We start from the raw sequence: 23,422 nt of genomic DNA, 5'->3' as shown, positions 1-23,422 counted from the left end.
TGCTGTACCAAGGACACCCTCATATATGCTCTAGAACACAGCAGCTGGTCTGCAGAAGTGGAACACACACAAACAGAATTAAGTGGAATCTATACCAGTCACTCTTGAAAACAGACTCAAGCACTTCCCAGGCAACTGCATCAACAGCTGCTGGTATGCTTCCTAGGTGCGGACAGTTACCCATATGGAAAGCATCTCAAATTTGCTTATCCGCATTTAACTGTAGCTAGCTTTATGCTTAGTAACATTCTAAAAGCCTCTTAGCCAGAAGGATAAAGGTACTGGAACAAAAAATATCCTTTTTCTGTATACAAACTGACAAGATTGCACAATCAATTAAAAACAGTTTTGAACATTTAATAAAAACTCATCCTAGAAATCCAACTTTCTGCCGTGACGTCCCCAAACTCTCTTCTTCATCCAGAATCTTCTGAAGGGCTATGTGCAATGACTTGCCTACTCTTTTTCCCGTCTGCAATGCAAAGAAAGCAAAACAAATCTGAGACATATGCTTATTAACAGGAAGACAACTCTCACGGAACACTTCTTTTTGACAAATATTTTCCCTTTAATGATTAATATACACCAGCTGGTATAATAAAAACATACTTTTAATTAAGAAAAATAATGGTGGTGGAAGTTTCATTTTGGTTTGATTAAGTTTTGGAAAAATGTACACACACAGGCAGAGCTCCCATTCATCAGAGAAGCATTCCATGATCATTAACACCAGATGTGTGCATCACTGGATCACCCAGGAATACAAGTTAAATTCACGTCAGGCACAAGCACACATTCAAATTAGCCAGCGCATGCAATATGAAGCAATATGCTCGCTGCCAGAGGAGAAGAGATACCTGACCAGCAAAGCAGCCTACTAATACAAAGTTCAGTAAACTCTTCTGAATGTGCTCAGAATCAGTAGACTGAATTTAGACCAGCTCAACACCCTGTCATGTGGCCAGAGAAGCCCAAAATGCACACTGGCTGCATCACCAAATCAGTCTGTGGGCAGATCCTTCATTATGATGTGCAATTCCATACTGTCCAAGGACCTTAAAGGAGTTAACAGAAGGTTTTCTTTACAGAAATAAACTCCAGCAGTGGAAAACCACCAGGATTAGCTCTGATACCAGCCTCTACTCTTTCCACATGCACAATTGTACTGTGGAAGCTGCAGGACAAGGAAATGTTGGGCAACGCTGAAATAAAGATTTTTAAGGCAGTGGTGCCTATTAGAGCTTTCCCAGGGTTTCTCTAAATGACCTGAAATACTGACTCCATACAGAGATGAAAAGAGCCCACCTGTCCCTAAAGAGCCAAAGACAGATTATATTCAACTGAGTTTATTAGCTCGTGATCCATGCAACAAAGCCTATGCCTGCCATACAGCTGACCACAAAGCTCTCTTTCACCTGTTGATGACAAATTGCCAACACCGTGGGTGCACAAACCTTAAAATAAGGTACGTTTCTAATCGAAGAATGAGGTGACAGAATACGGCCTATAGTACCAAAGGAAATTTGCAAAGTGCTTTGATGCAGCAGGGTAGCTGTCAGTCCTAGACAGTATGAGTCATGCTAAATAAAGGGGGGCACACACAAGAATTGTTACAGCTCTGCACTGGGACAAAGATCACAGCAGCAGTCTGGAGTCCTGAGGGGTAATATACTTTGCGCATTCTTCTCCTCAACTGTAGGACATCATCACTCACACCAGGTCAAAGTGAATGGGAACTGTGCAGAGCTTTGGTATTGACACAGCACACAACACTGTTGCCATCTTATTCCTGCTTGCCTCTCCTATGGAACGGATCATAAACTCAGTAAAAAAAGCCTCATGCTGGCAGCTTCCCAAAACTTTCCCATGAAGCTGCCTTCCTAAGAGATATGTCCTAGAACATCTGTTTTCTACCAGGCAGGGAAAGCTGAACACTCTCTGACCTGCAGCCAAATCATTAGGGAATGGAGGTGTCAAGCAAGGGTTATGCAGCTCTTCCACTGGACATTCCCAGGCCTTCTTATTTTTCTTGGTATCCTAATCAGGCTGCTGAGTTTGCGGCAGGGCCAAACAGATAATCTCTGACCTCCCAGAAAATATCTTGCTTTATTCCCATCAGCTTTATCCCTCACTCCTTCAAACTGCTCACCACCCAGGAGGGAAGACTTCTTCCAAAGCAAGTGAGAGACAGCACAACTCACTGGGTGATCAGCTTAAGCTTTTAACTCCTTGCACCAACAAGTAGGAACAGGTTCACTAAAGCTCTTAAGCAGAGTAGGACGGTTTCAAGATTTCCCATGGTTACCTTCCATATGCATCTCTGATCAGTGTTTAGATGAGCATTATATAATCCCAAGCACAGCCTTTGGGGGTGGGCTATACAATGGAACTGCAGAAGTTCATCTCCTATTTAGGGCTCAGTGTAGAGCGAAATCTGTGATCAAAATAGAGGCTCCAATCAAAGCTTTCTGCAGATAATTTGCATGTGGGCCACCTTCTACCACGAACCTGCATCTAACCTAAGCACCCATCTCTTTGTAGCAGCCCTAGACCCAAAATCTCAAGCCTTCTATGACATTTAGTTAGAATTGGACTCAAAATCCATCAAGGAAGACACATCAGATGTCCATAGGAAGTTTAGTTTCTTTAGGATGCCAAGTTAGAGATAAACCCCCTCTGCACATCTACACAGATGATAACGGGGATAAGTGACCTCTCTGGATGCAAATAAAAAGCCCACCAGTACCACCAAGATTAGCACTCTGGATCGACATCATGAAACAGTGAAGTGCCATATATAGTCAGCATGTCATTTCCACTTGAGACAACTGTTTTCAAACTTGGCTCCAAGTTCTGCATTCCTCACTACAGCCGTGCTGAAATTAGTTCTGGATCTCTAGGAAACAAAGCCAGTTTGAAGTATTTAATTTTCATTCTGACTCCAAGTTCAAAACCCAGTTCTGTCTCATGCTCAAGGCCAAACCCAGGCATAAGAATTTATACTGGAAGACAGTTTGAAGAAGAGCCTGAAGAAAGGTTTAAAATGGAATTCTTATGTGGATGTGAACAACATCCAGATACTAGTATTTTCATGGAGTAGGGGCAGATCAGAAACCCAATAAAGGAGCAAACAAAAACAACAGTAAAATGAGAACAGTAAGCTTATCACAACACAAATGAGCTGTGCTAGAAGGGAACACCATGCACTAGCTATTCAAAGTACCATCTCTACTTCTATAGGGACGTTACCATGTTAGAAGTTTTGCTCTTTCAGTCTTTAAGGAAAACAATGAGAAAGGGAACATGTTCTCTAAAAATACGCTCCAAGTTTATCAACTTAAGCTTTGCAGTCTTACAAAGGTACTTGACTGAAGCAACTGTGAGCACCATACATTTCAGGCATCTAAAAGTTTTAGATAACTTCCACGCATATTAGATTCTGTTTCAAAGGAACTGCCTGTGACCTTCAGCAAGTCCCTTACACACCTAATAAAAGCACCAGTATCTCTGCTCTTAAAGTCCTTACTGCAGCTTTCATATACTCAAGTTCCAGTTCATCCAGTATCATTCAGTATCATCAGTAACTGCTCAAAACTGCTTACCTCCATCATCTCAAAAATACTCTCAGGATCAAGGCTACCTTTCCCCACTTTCTTCATAGAAGTGAGGGCGCCTTTACTGGTCACAGAAATAAGCAGGCTGGCCAAGGAACAGGCTTCTTCCTGAAGGGTAGCATCCACGACATGTCTATATCCAATCTGTAAGTTAGCGACAAAACAACATATTAGTCTGCAGTTGCCTAAGCTCTTTATTAAGAAGTTAAACTGAGTAGCCAACAGAGCTACTATCTACAGCCTCCCATCCTACTATCATGTGACTGACTTGACAGCACAGTACTTAACAGCCTCTGACCCCAAATTATGTGTACATACATAAGAGAGGTGAGATAAGCATGTCACTGTTTCACACTGTTTTCCTCCCTGACCATCCTTTCATCTGTATGAAACTGCAGGTTCCCCTTTCCCCTCAACTCCAAGCATGGACTTTCCTCCCCGCTAGATGAAAATTACACATCCTAACACTCAGGTGAGCCCCCACTTCAGTGGAGGCCTTTCTACTATTTATGAAGCCTGCTTAAAAGATATGTCAGACAAACTTCTAGGTAATTAAGCAAATCACTAACTCTTGCATTGGAAAATGCAGCATCCACCAAATCCTGCGTTAGTTGTGGGCTATATGGAAAAGGAAAATAAAAACCTGTTTGAAAGGAAAGGACAGTATTGAACCCATGAAAACAGAGTTCCGTCCCCAGCAACAAATACTCGTTGTGTAACTCCAGGCAGATCACACCACCTCTGTGCCGCACAATGATACCCATTTGTTTTAACATACTGAAGTATCTGCTGCTCTGGATGTTGAGCGAGGAGTAGATGAAAAATAATAAACAACTCTTCTGCATGCAAGAAGATGCATTTTAAGAATGCATCAAGTGGAAATCTGCAAGTCAGAGGTGGAAAAAAACCCTTATTCGGTAAAAGTTCTTCTTAATTAGGAGGCCAGGGATGAACAAATATATACATAGTGGACACTGACCATTTCTGTAACACAAGTTTTATCTCTAGGGAAAAAATAAATGGCAGGTGAAATTAATAGAAACTGAAGTCTCTAGGCAGGTGGTCAGAAATTTGTCACGCTTACTTTGCTTAGTGTGACGATGCAGGGCACATCATCCACATTAAGTCGAATACAATCATAAGGGTCATCAGACAGCTCAATCTCTTTAGACCCTTCTTCATCCTCCAGAACACGTACTTTGGGTATTCTGTGGAAACAAAATGTGCAAAATCATTGCCAGAACAGGTGTCATACAGTCTCAACTCCAAGAAGTGCTCTTTCCTCTAAATGAGGCTAAATGTTTAGAAAAAAATCCAGAAAGTTATCAAAGTATTAACAACTCACTCACTAAGACTAGAGAGAAAACATCATAAAGCAGGAAGATATCTAGGATAAGACCATCATATTTGCACATCATTCAAACTGTTAGAATCTGAACTGGTTTTTACGCTAATATATGGGGAGAGATTCTTTTGGAACTTGCACAATGCAATTCTGAACAATTCTTTGTACATCTGTCTGGACGTACAGGAGAGAAATTACCAAGACTGAATCCTTTGTACTGTGGTTCCCAACCTTGCAGACAACAGTAAAGTTGTCAGAATTACAGCAATTGCATTGCTTGGCAAAGCTGTGACACCAGTAGCAAATACAAATAGAAAGCTGTTCAGGAAAGAATGACACTAAGGAGACTTGGGGTAAAAGAAAAAGATGACAGTAAAATCCTTTCTCTTTAGCAAGATGGGAAGATTGGCAAGATATTCTCATTCTTTAAGAAGCCAGAAGACTCTGCTGTTCTAAGGATAGATATACAAAAGCAACCACCAGGGATAAAAACCCAGGCAGAAATCCAAGAAATGCTTTCTTCTCAATTGTGAGTGACAGGCTCTCTCACAAATGAGCTAGACAGGCTCCTTATCAGTGATGCATATATTGTATTTGTTATAGCCAGTTAATGGGAGTTTTACAGGATGATTTAATGCAGCTTTCTTAGCATTATTAATAAAGTCATTTAAAACAATTTAGTAGAAGATGGTATCTCAAGAAGCCAAGAACCTCAGTGTCTTACATACCCTCATTTATCCAGGTGCCCACTAGGATGGAGTACTGTCTGAGAGACTTTGCTTTACTGGCCAGTAAAACCCACACACAGCTCAACCATAGTGCTCTCACTTTTACACATTTGCACTTGAAAACATAAAATATTTCAAGATGTCCCTAGAAAGCTAATTTCAGTAACCATGTGGAATGTAACCACAATCTGTTTTTATATTAGTACTTTTACAGTAGTGTTGTGTTTTATAACTACTCTGGAGGTTACATTCTTTTATGCATTCTGTACCAAATCTCTTTTAAAAGAGGAGGAGATAGGCACCGATTTAGTGAACTTTTCCCCCCACTAACGCAAAGTAATTTTTGTTGTTCCCTGTAAGAGTATTTTAGTTATTTGTGGCTAAGAGTCCTAGAGGTGAGTACTTCACAACAGCTAACCCTGTGAACATTGGCGTGAGCCAAGCTAAAACTTTCAGTAAGCAGAACTACGACATGTACTTTTTTCTGAAATGAAACTCAAAATGCTTTGCAGAGTTACGTAACAACTCATTGGAAATGCATCAAAGCCTGTTTTCAAGTTAAAAATATTCCATTAAAAATTGATGGAATAAAGTCACAAGGTGACTAACCCTCTAGCTACACAGGACAATTGAGAACATTGGACAACAGCCTAGACAAGAAGCGTATGTGCCAGAGCAGTGCTTAAAAAAGAATAAAGATTTCAATAAAATCTGTGAGATTAAGCAATTTTTAACTCCATCCTAAAATAGCTATGAAACCAGAGCAATGTTTGGTCTGCAAGAAAAAGTTGCCAGAACTAATACCTGAAAAATCCCTGCAAAGAGCCGTTTTGGCCAAGAACAGATGAGAGCGGTACAAATTAGAACGACTGCAGAGGCAAAAAGATAGTTGATCAGACACAAGCATCATAGTTGTGTAAAAAGGGGGTATATACACAGAAAAACTAGGCAAAGAGTGTAGCACAAAGAGGATTTCCAGAAAACTGGAGATTCCCTCTCCATCTTATGAAGATTTATCTTAAGAACTAGCCACACATGTTCACTTTGCAACTTTTATTTTTCTGTTTTGATTCCTGCAACTAATCAGGGCAGAAATCTGTACAGCAGGACTTAGTCACATAACGAACAATGCTCTTTTCTGTGTGCTGCAGACCCAGATTTCACAACTGCAAAACCAGTTCTACCCTTGCAAGCAGGCATCAGTTCTGCCTCTACCATGCTGCCCAGCAAAAAACCACAACATCTGCAAGGCTATTGTGTTATAAACTCGGTAGCTTTTGTAACTTGCCTAGTTTCTCCTGCCTTGGTTGCAAGTAGGCACATTCCACAGGATCAAGTTTAATTCTAAGTCCTGACACAGTAGCAACTTGCACATTTTGCAATATCTACTTCAATCATGCATAAATCCAGCCTTAAGCACCTTGGAGACACAGTTAAGAAGAAAGTTTGATATCTGCTATCTTTTGCACATGATCTTGATACAGTTTTTAGAACATAATGAACAATACAAAACTCCAAGGAGTAAACGTTCCCCTTAAAACAGTCATATTGTCATTGTTCCATGCCTGAAGGGGATACGATGAGTCAGGTCAGACATACAAAGGATTTAAATCCTGTAATTTTTGCGCAAAATTCCTTAAGTTATGATTTTGCATTTACTTAGCCCTAAAGAAAAATATGTCCATAGCCATTATAAAAATGGTTAGAGCAAGATTTTAAGCATGAAGCTGAAGTTTTCAATTGCCTATCTGAACGTCTAAAAATTGTAGCTTCAAAGAAAAAACAGCAGCTTGAGCTCCCTGCTCTTGGTTCCAAGGCTGACAAAGATCTGAACACACTTATAACAAAAACCTGGTTGTAAACAGATTATGAAAGGCAAGTAAGACTCAAAGAGGGTCACACATGTCAAGCAAAGTTCAGAACACTTCATCTGAAGTGATCTTGAAACTGACATCTTGTCTTGCTGGGACAATAATATTTTAGGGAGAGCGGGCAGCTACTCTGAACAACCTTGTGTCAATCCAAAGAAAACTTAGTAGGTACCAAAGGAAAGGGAGAGGAATAGTGAATGAGGACAACAGGTTTTCACTTTGAATTTCAGCTCTTGACTTTCTGAGCTCGTATGAGATTAGACATACTAGCATTCCCTGCTCAAATCAACAGACAGGGTTTTCACAGCTCAAAAATCAACAGGCTCTGCATTATGTCATACTGTACCACATTTTGATTTGATATCCAACTTCCACAAGACTGTGGATGCTTGCCCACAGATTAAAGATTATATGAATGATGGTTTTCAGAAGAATAAAAATAAAGCAGAATCATTAAAACAATTACATTCTTCATGTTGCCCATGCTCCCAAAGCAGCAGATTTCCTTTTATTTATTTATTTATATTACTTTTTATATGATCTTCTCTCTCTATTCAGAACTAGGATTCTGGATGAAATAAGAAAAAAGACCTAGTTATCTTGTAAATAAAGTACGTGCCTTGGATCTGCAAAACAACTCACGTGGGAGCAACTGTTCTAACTATACAACTTCTGCATCCTGGCAGCTCACGCACAGAAACATAGGCATTTCTTCCCTTTAGTGTACTGTTAACTCTTTTTTTGAGCCATTACATTTGTGACAGTATTTCTTAATGCTACGAAACCAATCTACCGTTAAAAGTTACTGTTGAGAACTTGATTAACATGGGAAATTTCTCAGCAATATATACAAGTTGTAGTCTTAGATGGATTCTCCCCTTATCCCCTTTTAAAGCGTTTATATCCTGATATACTGCCTGTCTTCAAAAGCGTATTTTCCTCTTCTTCTTGCATGTACTTTTCCAGCTCTAGTACTGTGCACTGATTCCCTGATGAATAAGCCAGAACTATGCCAGTGACGTTAGCAGATCTCTAATTCACAGCTGAAGAACAATTTGAGATCCACTTTCAAAACACTTATGCCTGTAAGAGTCTCACTTTTGCACCTCTTCCAACTACTTCTGCTACATAAGTTTTTTAGCAAAGCCATTCGCTAGTTTCTTTCTTAAGGGTGCTACAAAACTCTGCATTCCCTTTCCTCTATAGATCAAGAAGATTAAAACATTAGAAAAAATATTATTGAATGTTATCATTAAAACACACACAGAGCACTTGCATCATTCATTCTACTAGATTTTGTTCCTCCATTCTTTCAATTAGAATGCATGGGGCAAAGTTCTTTTAAAGACACATCATTTCCCCCTCCCCACAATCTCTCATCACCATTTTTTCCTCTTAGTTTTAAAAAGAACTCTAGACTAACAGTTAATGAGAAAGAACATCAGAAGTGGGAAAACAGGGCTAGTTGCAAATCAGTAGTCACATTGAGAGAGGACTTCTTATTCAGGAGCATCACATATCAGTAAATACTTCTTCTTTTAAACCCACAAGGCACAACACAAAGGCCTCCAACTACTTGCAACAAAACCATATGGTCAAGACAATTTTTTCTGGATCTGGCTACAGAACAAAAGTTGTATCGTGAGCCTGATTGTGCATATAATGCAATATGACATTTGATTATTAGAAACGGAATTAAAGTCATTAGTTCATGTTACTTGCATGCAAATGGACTGCCTTGTATCTGAATGCAAGTTGCCTTGGGTATTTCTTATTTAAATAATTAAGCATTAAAAATGCTTAGCTCACAGAGAGTACTTCTCTTTCACTTCCCATGCCACTTCCACTCACGTGAAATGAGATCTGTTCTTTACCTTGTGTTAAAGAGAGCTGCCTTCACTGCAATAGAGATTGCATCAAAGAGGTTCCCACCACATTCCAGTAACTGGGGAGGACAAAAAGAATCTCTTTAAAAGAAAATCAGACTAGTGTCTTTAAACCAAGTCTTTATTTTACTTAAACCTATTTGAAACGGCACAAAATTAAGAACCAGAACAAGTTTTTAAAAAACAAAGTTGTCTTTAAAGCCTATCTATTAAAATAAACAACAGATAGGAAACTAAGTTTTCAGCTAACTGTATTATACGTGCAAAACAGAAGATTTAACGCACTTTATAACAAAATTAATGATAAAATTTAATAATAGCAGCTGAATTGAAACCACTGCTGTTCTTACTCTTCTTGTGCTAAGGCTCTGAACTAGACTATGACCAGAACACTTTTTATAAACTCACTACATTCATTCTTTAATGTTAAATCAAGCCAAACCATTTTCTACACTTTATTTCAAAGAAGAGTCTTTTTTAAGTATCAGCTGGACAAACCCAATTGGTAGAATTGTTTTCAAAGAAGCAACACAAATTGTCACCCAGAACATGGTATGAAAAGCTAGTTATACAAGGTATAGTTATGAAGGCACATCATGATTTATTCTCTAGTCTTTACGGAAAAGGAGTCATTAGCAGGTTTGTCTTGTAGCTGAAAAGGATCTAAGGAAATCCTGATGTCAAAATCTACTTGTTGATACACTATAATATGAACTAAAGTGTGTGGAGGAACTCTAGCTTAGTTTCTTCCCATGAAGATCAGGAGAAGAACAGCACTGCATACTATATAAAAAGGCAGGGCTCCCATAACCACCAATACCTTCTGTAGGCTGACAGACAACTCAAAGATGTATTTGGCCATAGTCTAGTGTTAGTTCTCTGACAAGCTCTGCTCTGAGCTGCCAGCACTATTCTATGAACACACACATCTCCGGCAATCATTTGAAACTACTTCAGCAAGAACATATGGATGCTTCTCCATTACATCAATCTGTGCTGTATGATGAGAGCAAAACAAGTTTTGCAACACTGATTGCATTGATTGTTCTTCAAAATCTATTTAAGAATGAGATAAACTCCCGCTCTGGGAGCAAATCGTAAATCAGATCTTCTGGAAAGACAGTTTATTTTTATGAAGACAGACTGAATTGTGTAAAAAGAATGACAAAAAGTTGGGATAGAAAGCTAAATACAAAGGTGATCAAATTATTTCTTTGCAAACAGCTGCTGGATACAGAGAGGTTAACTTGCCACTTTCAGTCATTATTGGATTTTACTGGATAACACAATAAGCCCCACAATATCTTTGTTATTAAAACACAATAATGGGATGTGCCTGTACTGTTGCTAGGCTTATGTTCAGGCTTCTGTTCTAAAGCCTTATTTGTATTACAGTGGCGCCTACAGGCTAGGAACACAGCCTGTATCAAGCATGGTACAACAATTCCTCCGAAAAGAAATGAACACTTTCTTCTCAGCTGAAGCATCTTGTACTGAGATCCCCCCCATTTTTTTTTTTTATTTTTACTTTTTTTTTTTTAAGGACTAAGAAAGTCTGCACAACTGTGAGCTGTGTGAAGCAAAGGAGTCTTTAGAAAGGACTGCTTTTAATTTACTGATATACAAATGAAAAAGTTATTGGGGGTGGGAAAAGAGAAAACATTGTAGACCTTGCCTTATTCAAAGAAGATTTTCCTGCAAAAGGACAGATTTCTAAGTTGTTGGGGTTTTTTTCCAAACTGGTTAGGGAGGGAATAGAAAAGATGAGGAAATCCTCCGAGGGATGCTCAGTAGTGAATTGCTAAAATTTCAACAGAACCTAATGCACCTTCCCCCCCCCCCCCCCCCCCCAACACACAATGTACTGTGATTGGGTAGAGAATGAAAAGAGATTGCACACTTTGATTCTCCTTGCTCAGCACTGCAGGCTGCTGGGGCAAATTACGTGGAGAAGGCTACACATGTACCAAAAACACCCTCAAAAATGCCTAAAAGCTTATTTCTAACATCAATGACTTAGAAGGAGAAAGAAATTGAAGGAAAGACAGAGAGGGTGAGAACAGGCTTACAGTTTTGCAGTACCGTGTATCTCCACATCCATGAGCTACTCTTTGGAAGTGGAACGCCTTCTATTATTAAAAAAGAATGCATATATCTTGAAAGTTCAAGGTATATATTCTTGACCTTTGACACATATTTATAAGTGTCCATGTCTGCATCTTTGTAGTGTGTATAGTTGGAAGTTATTCTCTTTCCAGCCTGACTGTCCACAATTATAGCACCTCCCAAGTACACTGACCACTAGAAAATATTTGAGAGATGTTTTTAATCAATAAGCTGCATGACTGTGCAAAATATACTATCTTCTCTTTTGAGGTTGCATATCTCAAATTTTGTTTACACATAGCAGCTGAATATAGACGCTTCGATCAGAGTGTGCATGGCTAAATTACATAGCAATGGAGTATTTCCAGGTTCATAACATTCTTTCTGGGCTTTTGTCTTTTGGAATGAGAGAACCGAAACAAGTACCTTCCCACCTGACCACAAGGTACCAGTAGTTTCAGACTTATGACAGATTTAAGGCTTATTTTCCCTCCAACTTAACTATGAACACAAACACCAATGTGAACAATTTCCAGGAATTCTGAAGCAAAACATCATCCAAAGGACTCTCAATAAGCATTGTTATTGTATTTAGAATCTGCCTGCCTCAAATGATGAATAACATGACTTGTAGTACCTTATATTAGCACAAGTGTCATACTTCCACCATGTACTATTAAAACAGAATTCTATAGGAATGATTCAGCAAGAGCAGCTTCAGGAAAATCTGTAGGTATCAAGCACCTACATCAAGTATAAACTATCACATGTGATATACATGTCTTCTATTTAGAAAAGGAAATAGTACAAATACCTCAAAAATGTGAAAATACAGAGGCCTGGGGTGGAAAAAAGAAGAGGGGGGGAACAGATAAGAGACAAATGTTAACAGTATCTTGTTCTAACGATACCAGCAGCTCTTCAATGGCTCACACACAAAATCCTTGCAGAATATGACATTAAAAAGACTCATCAAGTTTACAGTCCTAATTATGAACCTACAACAGATTTTTATTGGCACTGTAAACAAAGCTAAATGTAAAATTCATCACATAACATAGGTCTTGACATTCATAATTCTGATACAACTAGTAGCATAAAAATACCAAGGCTGTTTTTCTCTGTAGCTGTGGACAATCAACAAATTTGTCCAGGAAGAATCAAATAATGACCATTTATACCTCATACAAAAGCCATACAGAACTACTTCTGCAGCAGTCAGCTTTATTAAAGTCTTTGTTTATGCAGTGTTTATGCAATGTTAAGCAGTACATTGCTTAAATAAGCACAACATTTAATATTCTGTACCTCTGCTTGTAATTACCTAGTAACTAAAGGCCCCAGTGTTATTTCTCAAAACTAACGCTTCATTCTCTATTAAACTATGCCAAGCTCCGATAAGCTGGTGACTAGGACTGTTAAAGCACTCAGCAGTGGTACATATTTGATCATTCTGTATGCAGACTAAGTCACGGTATGTACCATTTCCACTATAATTAGGCTAATGCTACTGCTTTTTAAACAGCTAATGGACTAATTTTCACATTTATTTAGGTCTTAGTCTGAATGTTCCTGTTTTGTTTAACTAAACCCTGTGGGTTTGGGGTTTTTTTGGCAATACAGCTTAACATTTTGCAAATCATTTCACACACATTAATGGATTCCTGTGAGTAAGATCCCTCAACGTATTTTCAGTTACAAATTTGACAAACAGAAACTCAACTTTAGACCAATAAGAATTGTTCAGAATAATGAATTGCTAAGAATAATGCTCAGGAGAGCCTGACTTGCAGACTTCTATTAAATTCCCATGACAGAGTGCTTTAAATACAACATAGTTTGGAAATTGAGCTGCTGCATGCACAAGATTTATATGCATAAAATTCAGTAAGGGGAACAAATACTCAGTTTATTTTCTACATTCAATACACGTATACAACTTTCATCAAAAAGTGCCTAGGCCAAACGTAACTTTTGCCAGAAAAGTTTCTATTTTACTTTACTGAATTAGTACCGATAATAGTGCAAAGAAGTAGACAGGATGGACAGTTATGTTAGGGCTAACATACACCCACACAAACTTACATACATTAGAAGGATACATTTGCTGTTATATCTAGCTTGGAAAAAAGTTTAGCCTTCTTTAGTAGCAATTTCCTTGTCAGGATAAGGTCACTGATTTTTATCTGAGACAGATTCGGAGTATTCAGTGTTTTATCAGCTCTGCAGTGGAGCAGCAGCATCAAGAGGAGTAGAAAAAGAGCAAGCTAGAAGTAGTGATTAACTATTATAGGTAGCTTCACAAGAAAATGGCCATCCATGCTGTGAAGCATTGTATCACATTATGAGAAGGTTTTTTTATATGAAAATACACATGGTTATGCTAAGTCAGTCAGCGCCTTGAAAAACCTCTTGAATATTAGTTTTTATTTCCTTACTTACCAATACATCAACATAGAGAACCCAGCAGTGCTCTCTGGGATTAATACAAAGTGATTTCAAGTCTATGCTGCTCTCGCTGCTAAATACTCTGTATAGTGTATTTGCTATCTCTGTGCCAAGTTCTTCTCCTCCCCGGCCTTCAAATTCAGGAGTAGCATTTGCAGAACTAGATAAGGAAAGAAAAAATACTTTCAATTCTGAAGCAGCCAATACCCAAAGAACATTTCTTAAATATAAAGCATTAGAAATATCTAAGGATTTATTTGTACAAGAATAAGCATCCTATCTGTAAAGAAATTATTTCCATTTTGCATAAGAAAATGTCTTGATGCAGATAATATACCTACATTTTGCTACAAACTCTGATACCAATTAAATTCCACTACTATCTTCAGTTCCCAAGTTACAATATTAAAGTTGGTGAATTCTCTCAGGGAATTATTTCTTAAGCACTCTCACCTTCTATCACCTCAACCCTTTCAAAAATAAAAAAGTGAGAGAAATCTGTACTAAGTTCAGAACAGCTAACAAGACAGCCTGTTAGAGTTGAATGCTAAATTAATAAGAGAGTGGCTAAGAAGAGAAAGATGTGACAATATGACAAGTAGAATATGCATTTTTTTTTTTAAAGTGACATGACCGCCTGACCTTAATTGGCAATTTCTTTACTGAGTGTACTCTCTGCTATCAAGCCACTTGATCAGCAGCTCATTATTTTCAGCAGCTGCAGCTTATGGAGAGCAGCAGAACATTTTTTCCAGAAGGGATCCGACAAAAACGTGTGGTCTTCACTTCCCTGATTCCGACATAACAAACTTTGTTTAAGAGCAGTCATGCAAGGAAGTCCTTGGGTGCTGAGGCTTTGTACACAGCTAAGAACAAAATTCTAACAATAAAAGAAAACAGGCCTACAAAGAAAACCCCCAAACACAAAAACAAACAAACCCCACCTCCAAGTCACAATGAAATAGAGCAGAAATGTCCAGAGATGCATATACAGCAAAATAACAAGTATTCTGGACCCAACCTCTGGTTTATAGAGGGCAAGAGCATTCTCAAGCAGTGGACCCGTGGCACACATTGCAGATCTTGTTTTTAAATAAACTAGTCAGACCTCCCCCAAATTAGTTTCTCATTACAGAACACAGGAAAGGAGCTGGTTCCACAGAATTAGCTTGATATGTTCAAAATCTGTATGTTGTGTTTATATGATGATACAAACTCTTAGCTCTTCTAACAGGAACACCACAGGAATGCAAACATACAGCAGAAAACAAAGTCTTGGAATATAATCCCTTCACCTTTAAAAAAACAACAACTAAAGATCTACATTATCTAGGTATGACTTAAACCATCAGGTGAGCTGTATCAACAAGACTGCAGCGCCTATAAGGGAAAACCTTACCTCACAGTAATTCTCCCAACTTGTTCTTTTGCAGAACTCATGAAAACTCAGAATGCCAGGAAGAGCTACTGAATTTTATAGAAGCTATTTGCTGCTTCTACAACCAGACAGCACTATACATGCTTAAAAAAAATTACTGCCAATCAAGCACTGACCTATGCTTCCAGACTACCCTTGCCACACGAATAAGCACTGCAAGTGTGACAGAATATTATTCGCAGTTGTGTTAATATTGGACAACAATTTTATAAGATAGGACCATATCTAAGTATAACTTATTTCTGGAAATATGCTGAGTCAGGCCTTTAGGTTGTATTAAACAAGCACTTATCCATGGAAGCAGCTTTTATGCAAGTTAACTACATCATTCTGTTTACACCATCCTGTTTAAAGTATGGTTATGCAAGCATTATGATTCCTATGATAAGTTGAAAAGAATTATACAAACCTCAGTCTATACCTCATTATTATTTCTAAACATGAAGTTTTATCAAATGTTGTAGTTTTTAATTATAAATGGCCACTGTCTTTGACAGTGAATAAGAAGAACGTAAGACTCAGTCGGAATATTATTGCAAGTTTCACTGCATCTTAATTCCATTATTATTTTTACACTTCAATTCCTTGCAATCAAAGTGAAATAAAAAAGAAACGTTAGCAGGGTACTATTATAATAACCATATGGTAAATACTGCCACCCAATGCTCACAGACTATTGCAGTAATTTACACTGGGTAAAATTTGAAGAGGGGTTGCCTAGCACACCAATAAAACACAATGCCAAAAAGCTTGTTTTATGGAGCACAGAAAGAACTTAGTAGTGGCCAAGTGGAGCCTAGAATTTCTACTCCTGTATAGAATGTAATTTTAAAGACTTTCAAAACCATTTTAGTGTCACATCGCATAACAGTCAAGACTCCTAAAGCACAATGAGGCTTCTACCACAGATCTCTACTTTCAAAACCCTTGCTGTTACCAGTCAAAACCTTTCTCTCACAGTAGTTAAGTACTTCCCATCCGTTGCTCAGGCCATTAATATACTATAATTGACAATGTAAGTAATTATAACAGAGATAAAACAGTTATTAAACAAAAGCTTACAGCTGTTTTGCTGGTATACAAGGGCTTCATTACACTGAGGATATTCTTCACTTAAAGCCATATTTACTTCAAGCAATCAATAACAGATTTCTACTCTTGCACCAAAAGCAGCATACAATCGTTTAAAACAAGAAGGCAGATTCACTGTTTTAGAATCAGCAGTAAGTTAATCACCCCACTAATATTCTACCTGCCCAGAAAGCAGCCAGAAGACATCATGTTTATGACACATCTGGACTGCCAAGGCAGACCCAGAAATAGATAGACCTGAATTCAGGTCCAGATGCTGTCTGTGTTAATACGATTATGATGATATTCAAGCTCATGACCCTACAAAGAATTGGGCTAACAAGGGTTTGGATTTAGTCTAGTCAAACTGGTAACTCTACCAACATGGATTTACTGGTTCAGGTCTTTGCCTGGTCAGGCCCTGTCACCACACTTCCCATCCAAAAGGAACATCTGCTTACAAAGTTTGAAACAGTTTTTACTCAAGCATTAGATGGTGTTTCTCTCTGAAAACTGAGCTAAATCCACTACAGAACATCTTTAATAGAGGAAGTACTGTAACAAATGGTAAAGACATTTCATTCTTTCAAAACTCATTAGTTTGCCTCTTGCCTCTGCAAAGAGTAGTTGCCATGATAACAGGTTTATGGTAGGGGAGAGGAGGGAAGGAAAGGTTCCTTTTCTGCAGCGACCATTCAAGTGATATCTTCAGTGACTGCACTGAAATGTGTTTTAAGTTAACATTTTCCCCACAAAACCCAATAGAACAGTATCTGAGGATCACCTAAGAGCATGCTGATGTGGTTGTTCTGTAATACTGTCACCTCTTCATTTGGAGAACTGCTTTCCATCTATAATATTTAAGATCGTATCTCATTCAGTCTTCCATGCAGGGACCAATGAAACAGGCCCACTCTTCCAGCTGGAACAAAAGCACGTCTGGACTTCAAAGTGGAGGAACAGATGGCTAGGCTTGGACAAATATATTCCTTGCTTCCTTAATTCCACCAACAAAATCTAATGCATTCAAGGAATTCAGATTTGTCTGCTTTTTCTTTTTTTATTTCTTACACTTTGAAAATTATAAATCTTTACTTCAGTCAAAAAACAAAAACCAAAAAAACTCTAACAAGTCAGTATTAGAACAGCCCCAAAACTCAAACATGAGAAAAGCAGACACAGTAGTCTTTCAACATCAATGACCAGGATTACTGTCTTCTCTGGTGCTGATGGGCAGTAAGGACATCACATAGGACACAGACTTATTCTATGATAATTAATTTCTACTATCACAAATCAATACCCCAAAAATCATCTCTTCCAGAGACTAGCATTAAAGTCTTGTCTCAAAATGGGACTAAATGTGCTTCTCAGATTTCAGGATAAGGACTCAGAGCAGAATGACGAGAAATGGAATTTTGGGGCAGAGAATTATAAACATGATCCAGCAAGTGATTATTTTCAGCAGTACAAGAAACCATGAAAGTTTTGGGAAACAAGCATTTTAAGATAGCTAACACTGCAGTCCGAGTTTCTATTACTAGTTTCAACAATATAAAAGCCAAGTAGAACATACAGGAACTTCCCCACAAGATGCAGCATATCAAACTATGCTCAGTTACTACCACCCAGTGGCAGCCTGGAAAAGCATCAGAGTACTGACAGCATCTCATTTCCCTTTACAGAGAACAAGCTGCTCCCACTTCACATTTTGTCTTTTGGATCTTTCTGGAAGCTAGAGGTCACCTTCCCCTGGTGGCACAAGCATGCAAGAAGTGACTACCGTTCTCTAAAATTCAGGCTTTTGGTCTGTGTTGTCACAGAAAGTAAGGATTACCTATTTCTAGAACTGACAAGATCCATCTTGCACAATGTTGCTTCACATCTCCCTCCCATCTTCTCATGAAGCAGAGATTAACAGTTAGAAAATACAACCTAACATTAATCTAATGAGTTAAAGTTTTTCTAACATTTATTTACACATGAAAGAAGTGTCACAGAATTGCAACATCCCCACAGACCACTTGTTTTAGTAAGGAAGTGTCCCTGCTGTCATTGGACTTTCTTCATATAGAAACCACCAGAACAAAGCAGGTACTATTTAGGATATTTCATACACAAGTTTTATAAAGTAGTCAAGCTCAGATCCCCTCTAACAGCAGGACCACAGCTGAGAAGACCATCTTCCTGTCTGGTACTTTTTTGAACAGTAATTATAGACAAAGCATTAATTCACAGGTGAGTTCTTCCCTCTACAAACCGTAAGTTTCCACCGTTAACTAGTACACTGTGATGTACAGAGGCAGTCTTAGAAAAGGCTGCATAATGTGAGAGATACACAAATGTTAAGGCAGATATAGCCAGTTAGGTCAGAAAGATTATCAGATATACACTTAGCAGCTCTCATACCTTAGCTTTACTAATGGTATATTGGTTTAATGTCAGAGTAGCAACATTTTTTGTTTTTAATAAAAATAAAAAAAAGGTCACATGCAAAACAGCTAACTTGACAGTGCCAAGGCTTTTATGAGAGGTTCCCAAAGCACATTATTTCATAAAGAACAGTTTTAGAAGTCTGCAAGATACGGATACTGTAGTTTCAGACAGCAGACAGTCTGGAATAACATTGAGACGTCACTATGCTGTCTCAGAGCAAGCTGAAAACAAGAGCGCTCAGTTTTCTTCTAGCTTCCTTCATAATTCAAGCACTATGAAGACTGTACGGATAAGCAATAGTCCATTTGTAGCACAAAGCCAGGAATATGATTAAAAACAAATACCATTTTAGTTAATGAAATACCAATTCACTGATAAATATGGTAACTAAATTTTCTAATTAACTTTTGCACCTGAAGTTTACAGTGAGGATTTTTTTTTTTTTTTTAAACAAACGGTTTTGTACAAAACACACTTCAAACTTTTTCCACTGCTTTCAAAGACGAAGTAAGCAAAATCCTTTAAGTACTGTTAAAGTACAATCTGTATCAGTCAAATCTTTTCTTCTGGAATACTTCATTTTTGAAAGAGATTTTTTTTTTTTATTCTATCATTGTAAAAAAGACAATTGACATTGTAGTCATGAAGTCATGTTAAACGCATGTGCAATTGAACCATTACTCTTTTCCAGCTGCAGTGATGCTATGCAATTTGGGATTTTTTTAACTTGATTTCATTCTTTAACTCCTATTATTTTGCTTATTTTGGGTCTGCAGAACCAGCAGAAAGTTTCTGAACATTCACCACTATTGAAACAGCAGAATAACTTGTTTCTATTACTCAGACCCTTACGGGAGGTTAGTGGAATGAAAGTATAAACTTTAGAAGAATGGTAAGATCTGATTAGTCATTTATTCCAAATATTAGATCTATTTCCTTCTCTTCTAGTATACTAACCAGTCAACAAAGAATTCCAGGTAACCTTCATCTGGTTTCTCCAACTTTGGTGTCCCCATTTCAGCTTTTACACCTACCAAGATATCAGTGTGTCCCTGTTAAAACAAAAACATATCACACAACTAGAATTATATTCACAAAACTACTTGTTTAATTTAAATGTCTATGGTAAGCTGACATTTCTACCTTTCAGTTACCTGCACTCATCATTCTACCAGAGTGAACTTAAAATCACATTAGTTTTTTTTAAATAAGGAAAGGCTTTAGAAGAACAATGTTAAGCCTAAGAAGTTTCTTCAAATAATTACCATACATGTTAGCTTTCTCTAGGTTAAAAAGACACTCTTCATATCCATGACTTTTTCTGTCATTTTGGTTCTGGAAACAGCTATATCTGCAGAACCCTTATAATACTGCACAGTATATTTATCATCTTCACAGTCAACACATGCCAGAAGTAGTTTTGCTTCACTCTAAAGGAACAGAATTATTTTTTCCAGTGGTTAGGCACAACAGCAATTCCATTTTTTCAAGATTAAATGGTAGCTCAGATTGAAGGCTTTTCAGGTACTTCGCAGTAAGTCCAGCTCAAGTTGGTTAAGCCAGCCTGAATGAATTATATATCCTGTCATTATTTCCTTAACCCATAGTTTTGGTTAGTGCTACATATACACACATTTTATTAGACACACACACAAATCCATCTACAAATAGCCTCGGCTTATCTTAAAACTAGTCACATAAACCAGAAGCCTCATCAGCAAGGTACGTGATGCCTAAGAAATTTACCAACCAGCTTTACTCTTGCAGATCCACTTGTGTTTGATACAACATCTGTTTCTACTTCTGCACATCTGTAGTCTTCACAGCCACGACCATCTACACGAAGGTCCTCCTAAGAACAACAATCAATATATCGTGCTTAAGAGAATCAGTAATGAAAAGTAAAAAAAGAATCTGTGATTTTAAAGTTTCTTTTTCCTATGCCAAACACAGCAGTAAAATTAATATAAAAGCAACAGCTCCCAGTTTCATAACTTTCACTTAAGAGTACAACAGAACCAAATGTACTTTTTCATTCACCTCTCATTTATCTAGAGCTTGCAACAAGCTCTCTGCAGATAGACCTGAACTCCTGCACTACTTCCATCCTGTTTCAACAGAAAGCTTCAGACTACAAAAGTGTAAAGGTCTTGGCTTTAAAAGGTACTTTGCCTAACACAACACGGGTCTTTCTTGGGATACTCAAGTCCTGTACTTTTATATATGTAATTAGGACCCAGCAGACAAAAATAACCCACCAGCCTTCCAAATGCTTTCATCTGTATTTCTAAAACAGATGTTATGCACCCTCAGATACTATACAATTCATCCCCATAAAAGTAGTTTTCTTTGTAGTAAAATACAGTTTCTGTACTTCGCAGAAAGTACGGTCCTTTCATCTTTGGCATTTCTCCCCACACGTCCTTCACTCTTCCTCCTTGGTCCACTCACTGTTCCTCAGCTTAGCGACAGGCTAAAACTCCATGCAACGGCAAAAACTTGAGAAAGAGCAAGGGAAAAGGGGGAAGAGGAGGACAAGAAATGAAAAAACAAATCCACGCCCTGTTCTCAGCCTGCTTTCTGTTCTGATGCTCTGTTTTCAGTGTGCTTGAATGATTATTACCACAGAGATTTCCCCTCTAGACACCAGGTAATGGAAAGCTCCCTCCCTCCTCCCCAGCCTACACTGTAACTCGTTCCCGCCCCAGGCCTCCTTCCTGGCCCAGGGGAGTGCCCGCTCACAGGGAGCAAGCCCGGAGGGGCGGGGAAGGGCCCTGCCCCACGCCTCACAGGGCAATGCTACCACCGGCCACAGGCAGGGCCGGGCCGGGCCGAATGACCTCCCGCTCCCCGGGGTGGAGGCTGCCGCCTCCACGCCGCCCCGGGCTAGCGGGACCTCGCGCAAGGCGCCCGCCGCTACCTGGACGCCGTGCACGATGTAGAGCTTCTCCGCCTCGCTCAGCACCACGGACGCCATAGCTCCCACCGCCGGACGAACACCGCGCTCCCGCCCTTCCGCTTCCGGCGCCCGCGCGCCGCCGCCGCTACTGGCAACGGCCGCCGCTACAGCAGGGAGAGAGGGCGGGAGCGGGGAGGCGCGCGCCGCTCCGGCCCCGCGTGACGCCCGGCGGCGGGCGGGCCCGGCGCGGGGGGCGGACCTTGCGCCTGCGCACTGCCCGGCTCCCGCGCGCCTGAGGCGGGAAAGCGCCCGCGTTGCCCTAACTGCCGTTCCGCCCGCCCGGCGGGGACCTCACGTCGGGGTCTCCCTCTTCGTACAGGCAAAGTGGGGTGTGCAGGCGTTAAACTCCCCACAGAAGGCTTTCACAGGGAGTAGGCGCAGTGCTCCGGACGTGGTGCCCACCGAGCACCCCGCGTCCCGAAAAACGTCCCCTCCAAGAAGCTGACGCTCGTGGTAAACCAAAGGGGCGCTGCCCGCTCTCTATCCGCCCTGTGCCAAGGTAAAAGCTCCTGAAGGAGGCTGTGAAAATACCCCGGTGCTCGGGAAGGGCTCGCGGAGTGATAAACCCCGCAAGAAAAATGAGGAAATGCAGAGTTTTTTACCTCAGAGAGGTCCGAGCGAGGTGCAGCGCACGGGGCGGGTCGGCACAGGAGCAGGGAAGAAACAAAGTGCTCTCATTAGGAGAGCGTTGTTGGTCCTGTGCCATATATCTCTGGGAAAGTAGCGTGGGAAATGTAATTAAAAACTCATGTTATATATTAAAGCAATAAGGGTTTGGTTTTTTTGACGGCCTTAATTGAAAGTTTCTTAACAATGAGTGGTTAATGTGTAAGCTTCACACTTTTTTGCACAGCTCTTGTGTATAACTTTCAAATTGCTTCAAAAGTTGCTGTCTGGCTTCATGCTGACGTTTACTCGGGTAAGAATGGCTTACCCATGTTACCCATGGCTTACAAGGGTAACATGCCACACTGCTGGAGTTTCTCCAGGTGTTTCCAGCTCTCCTTTCCGAGACTCCTTCCTCAATCAAACGCACGGAGCATTTCTGCCTGTGCCTACTTGAGCAGGCGGCACGATGCGATGGGAGCGAACCTGCAGAGTGAGGGATGTTCTGGAGGTTTTACTCTGGGCCAGCGCTGGTCTGGTCCCATTAGCGGGCTGCACATCTATTAGCAGTCGGAGCAGAGGAGATGCATTTCTGGGATGCATCCCACGGCTTACCTGCATCCAAAAGGAGTCAAGCTTCTGCACGCCAGGATTGTTGCGTGGGGATCGCTTACCGCTTCTCAGCGGGGAGAGCCAGCGGTGGAGCCTGACTGAGCCAAGGTTTGGGTAGCTCATCTTCCCCGCTGACCCTGAGGAGGTGAGCAGGGCCAGGCCTCCTTCCTGGCCCAGGGGAGTGCCAGGCAAAGGCAGTGTCCATGCGGAAAAGGGGCCTGGTTCGTACGCTCTCCATAAATAGCATCTGCCAATGCTGCCATCCAGCACAGATGGACCCTTCGTCTGACCCCGCAGTGCGA

General features: G+C 39.8%; 1 protein-coding gene across 1 annotated transcript; it reads right to left on the bottom strand.

Moving 5' to 3' along the window:
• Nucleotides 1-336: 336 nt before the first annotated feature.
• EXOSC7 (exosome component 7) lies at nt 337-21,961 on the bottom strand. Its single transcript, XM_076331025.1, has 8 exons — nt 21,864-21,961; nt 20,694-20,795; nt 19,901-19,995; nt 13,993-14,158; nt 9,433-9,503; nt 4,699-4,822; nt 3,603-3,758; nt 337-472 (listed from the first exon to the last, which is right to left on the bottom strand). The coding sequence occupies exons 1-8, from the start codon at nt 21,918-21,920 to the stop codon at nt 368-370; spliced, it is 876 nt and encodes a 291-aa protein (XP_076187140.1). The 5' UTR covers nt 21,921-21,961; the 3' UTR covers nt 337-367.
• Nucleotides 21,962-23,422: the final 1,461 nt, after the last annotated feature.

This window comes from Aptenodytes patagonicus, chromosome 2 (assembly GCF_965638725.1).
Source record: "Aptenodytes patagonicus chromosome 2, bAptPat1.pri.cur, whole genome shotgun sequence".
In the NCBI taxonomy this organism is placed as follows: Eukaryota; Metazoa; Chordata; class Aves; order Sphenisciformes; family Spheniscidae; genus Aptenodytes; species Aptenodytes patagonicus.
This window is presented reverse-complemented; position numbering and strand designations above follow the sequence as displayed.

Bases quoted from the DNA above. Each gene is read 5' to 3' on its own strand.
- EXOSC7 (XM_076331025.1), bottom strand. From the start codon at position 21,920: ATGGCGTCCGTGGTGCTGAGCGAGGCGGAGAAGCTCTACATCGTGCAC. The intron at 9,504-13,992 runs GTAAGTAAGGAA...TGTCCTCCCCAG, and splicing joins TTCTCTATGTTGATGTATTG to TTACTGGAATGTGGTGGGAA. The intron at 473-3,602 runs GTAAGCAGTTTT...TTTGCATTGCAG, and splicing joins GTATTTTTGAGATGATGGAG to ACGGGAAAAAGAGTAGGCAA.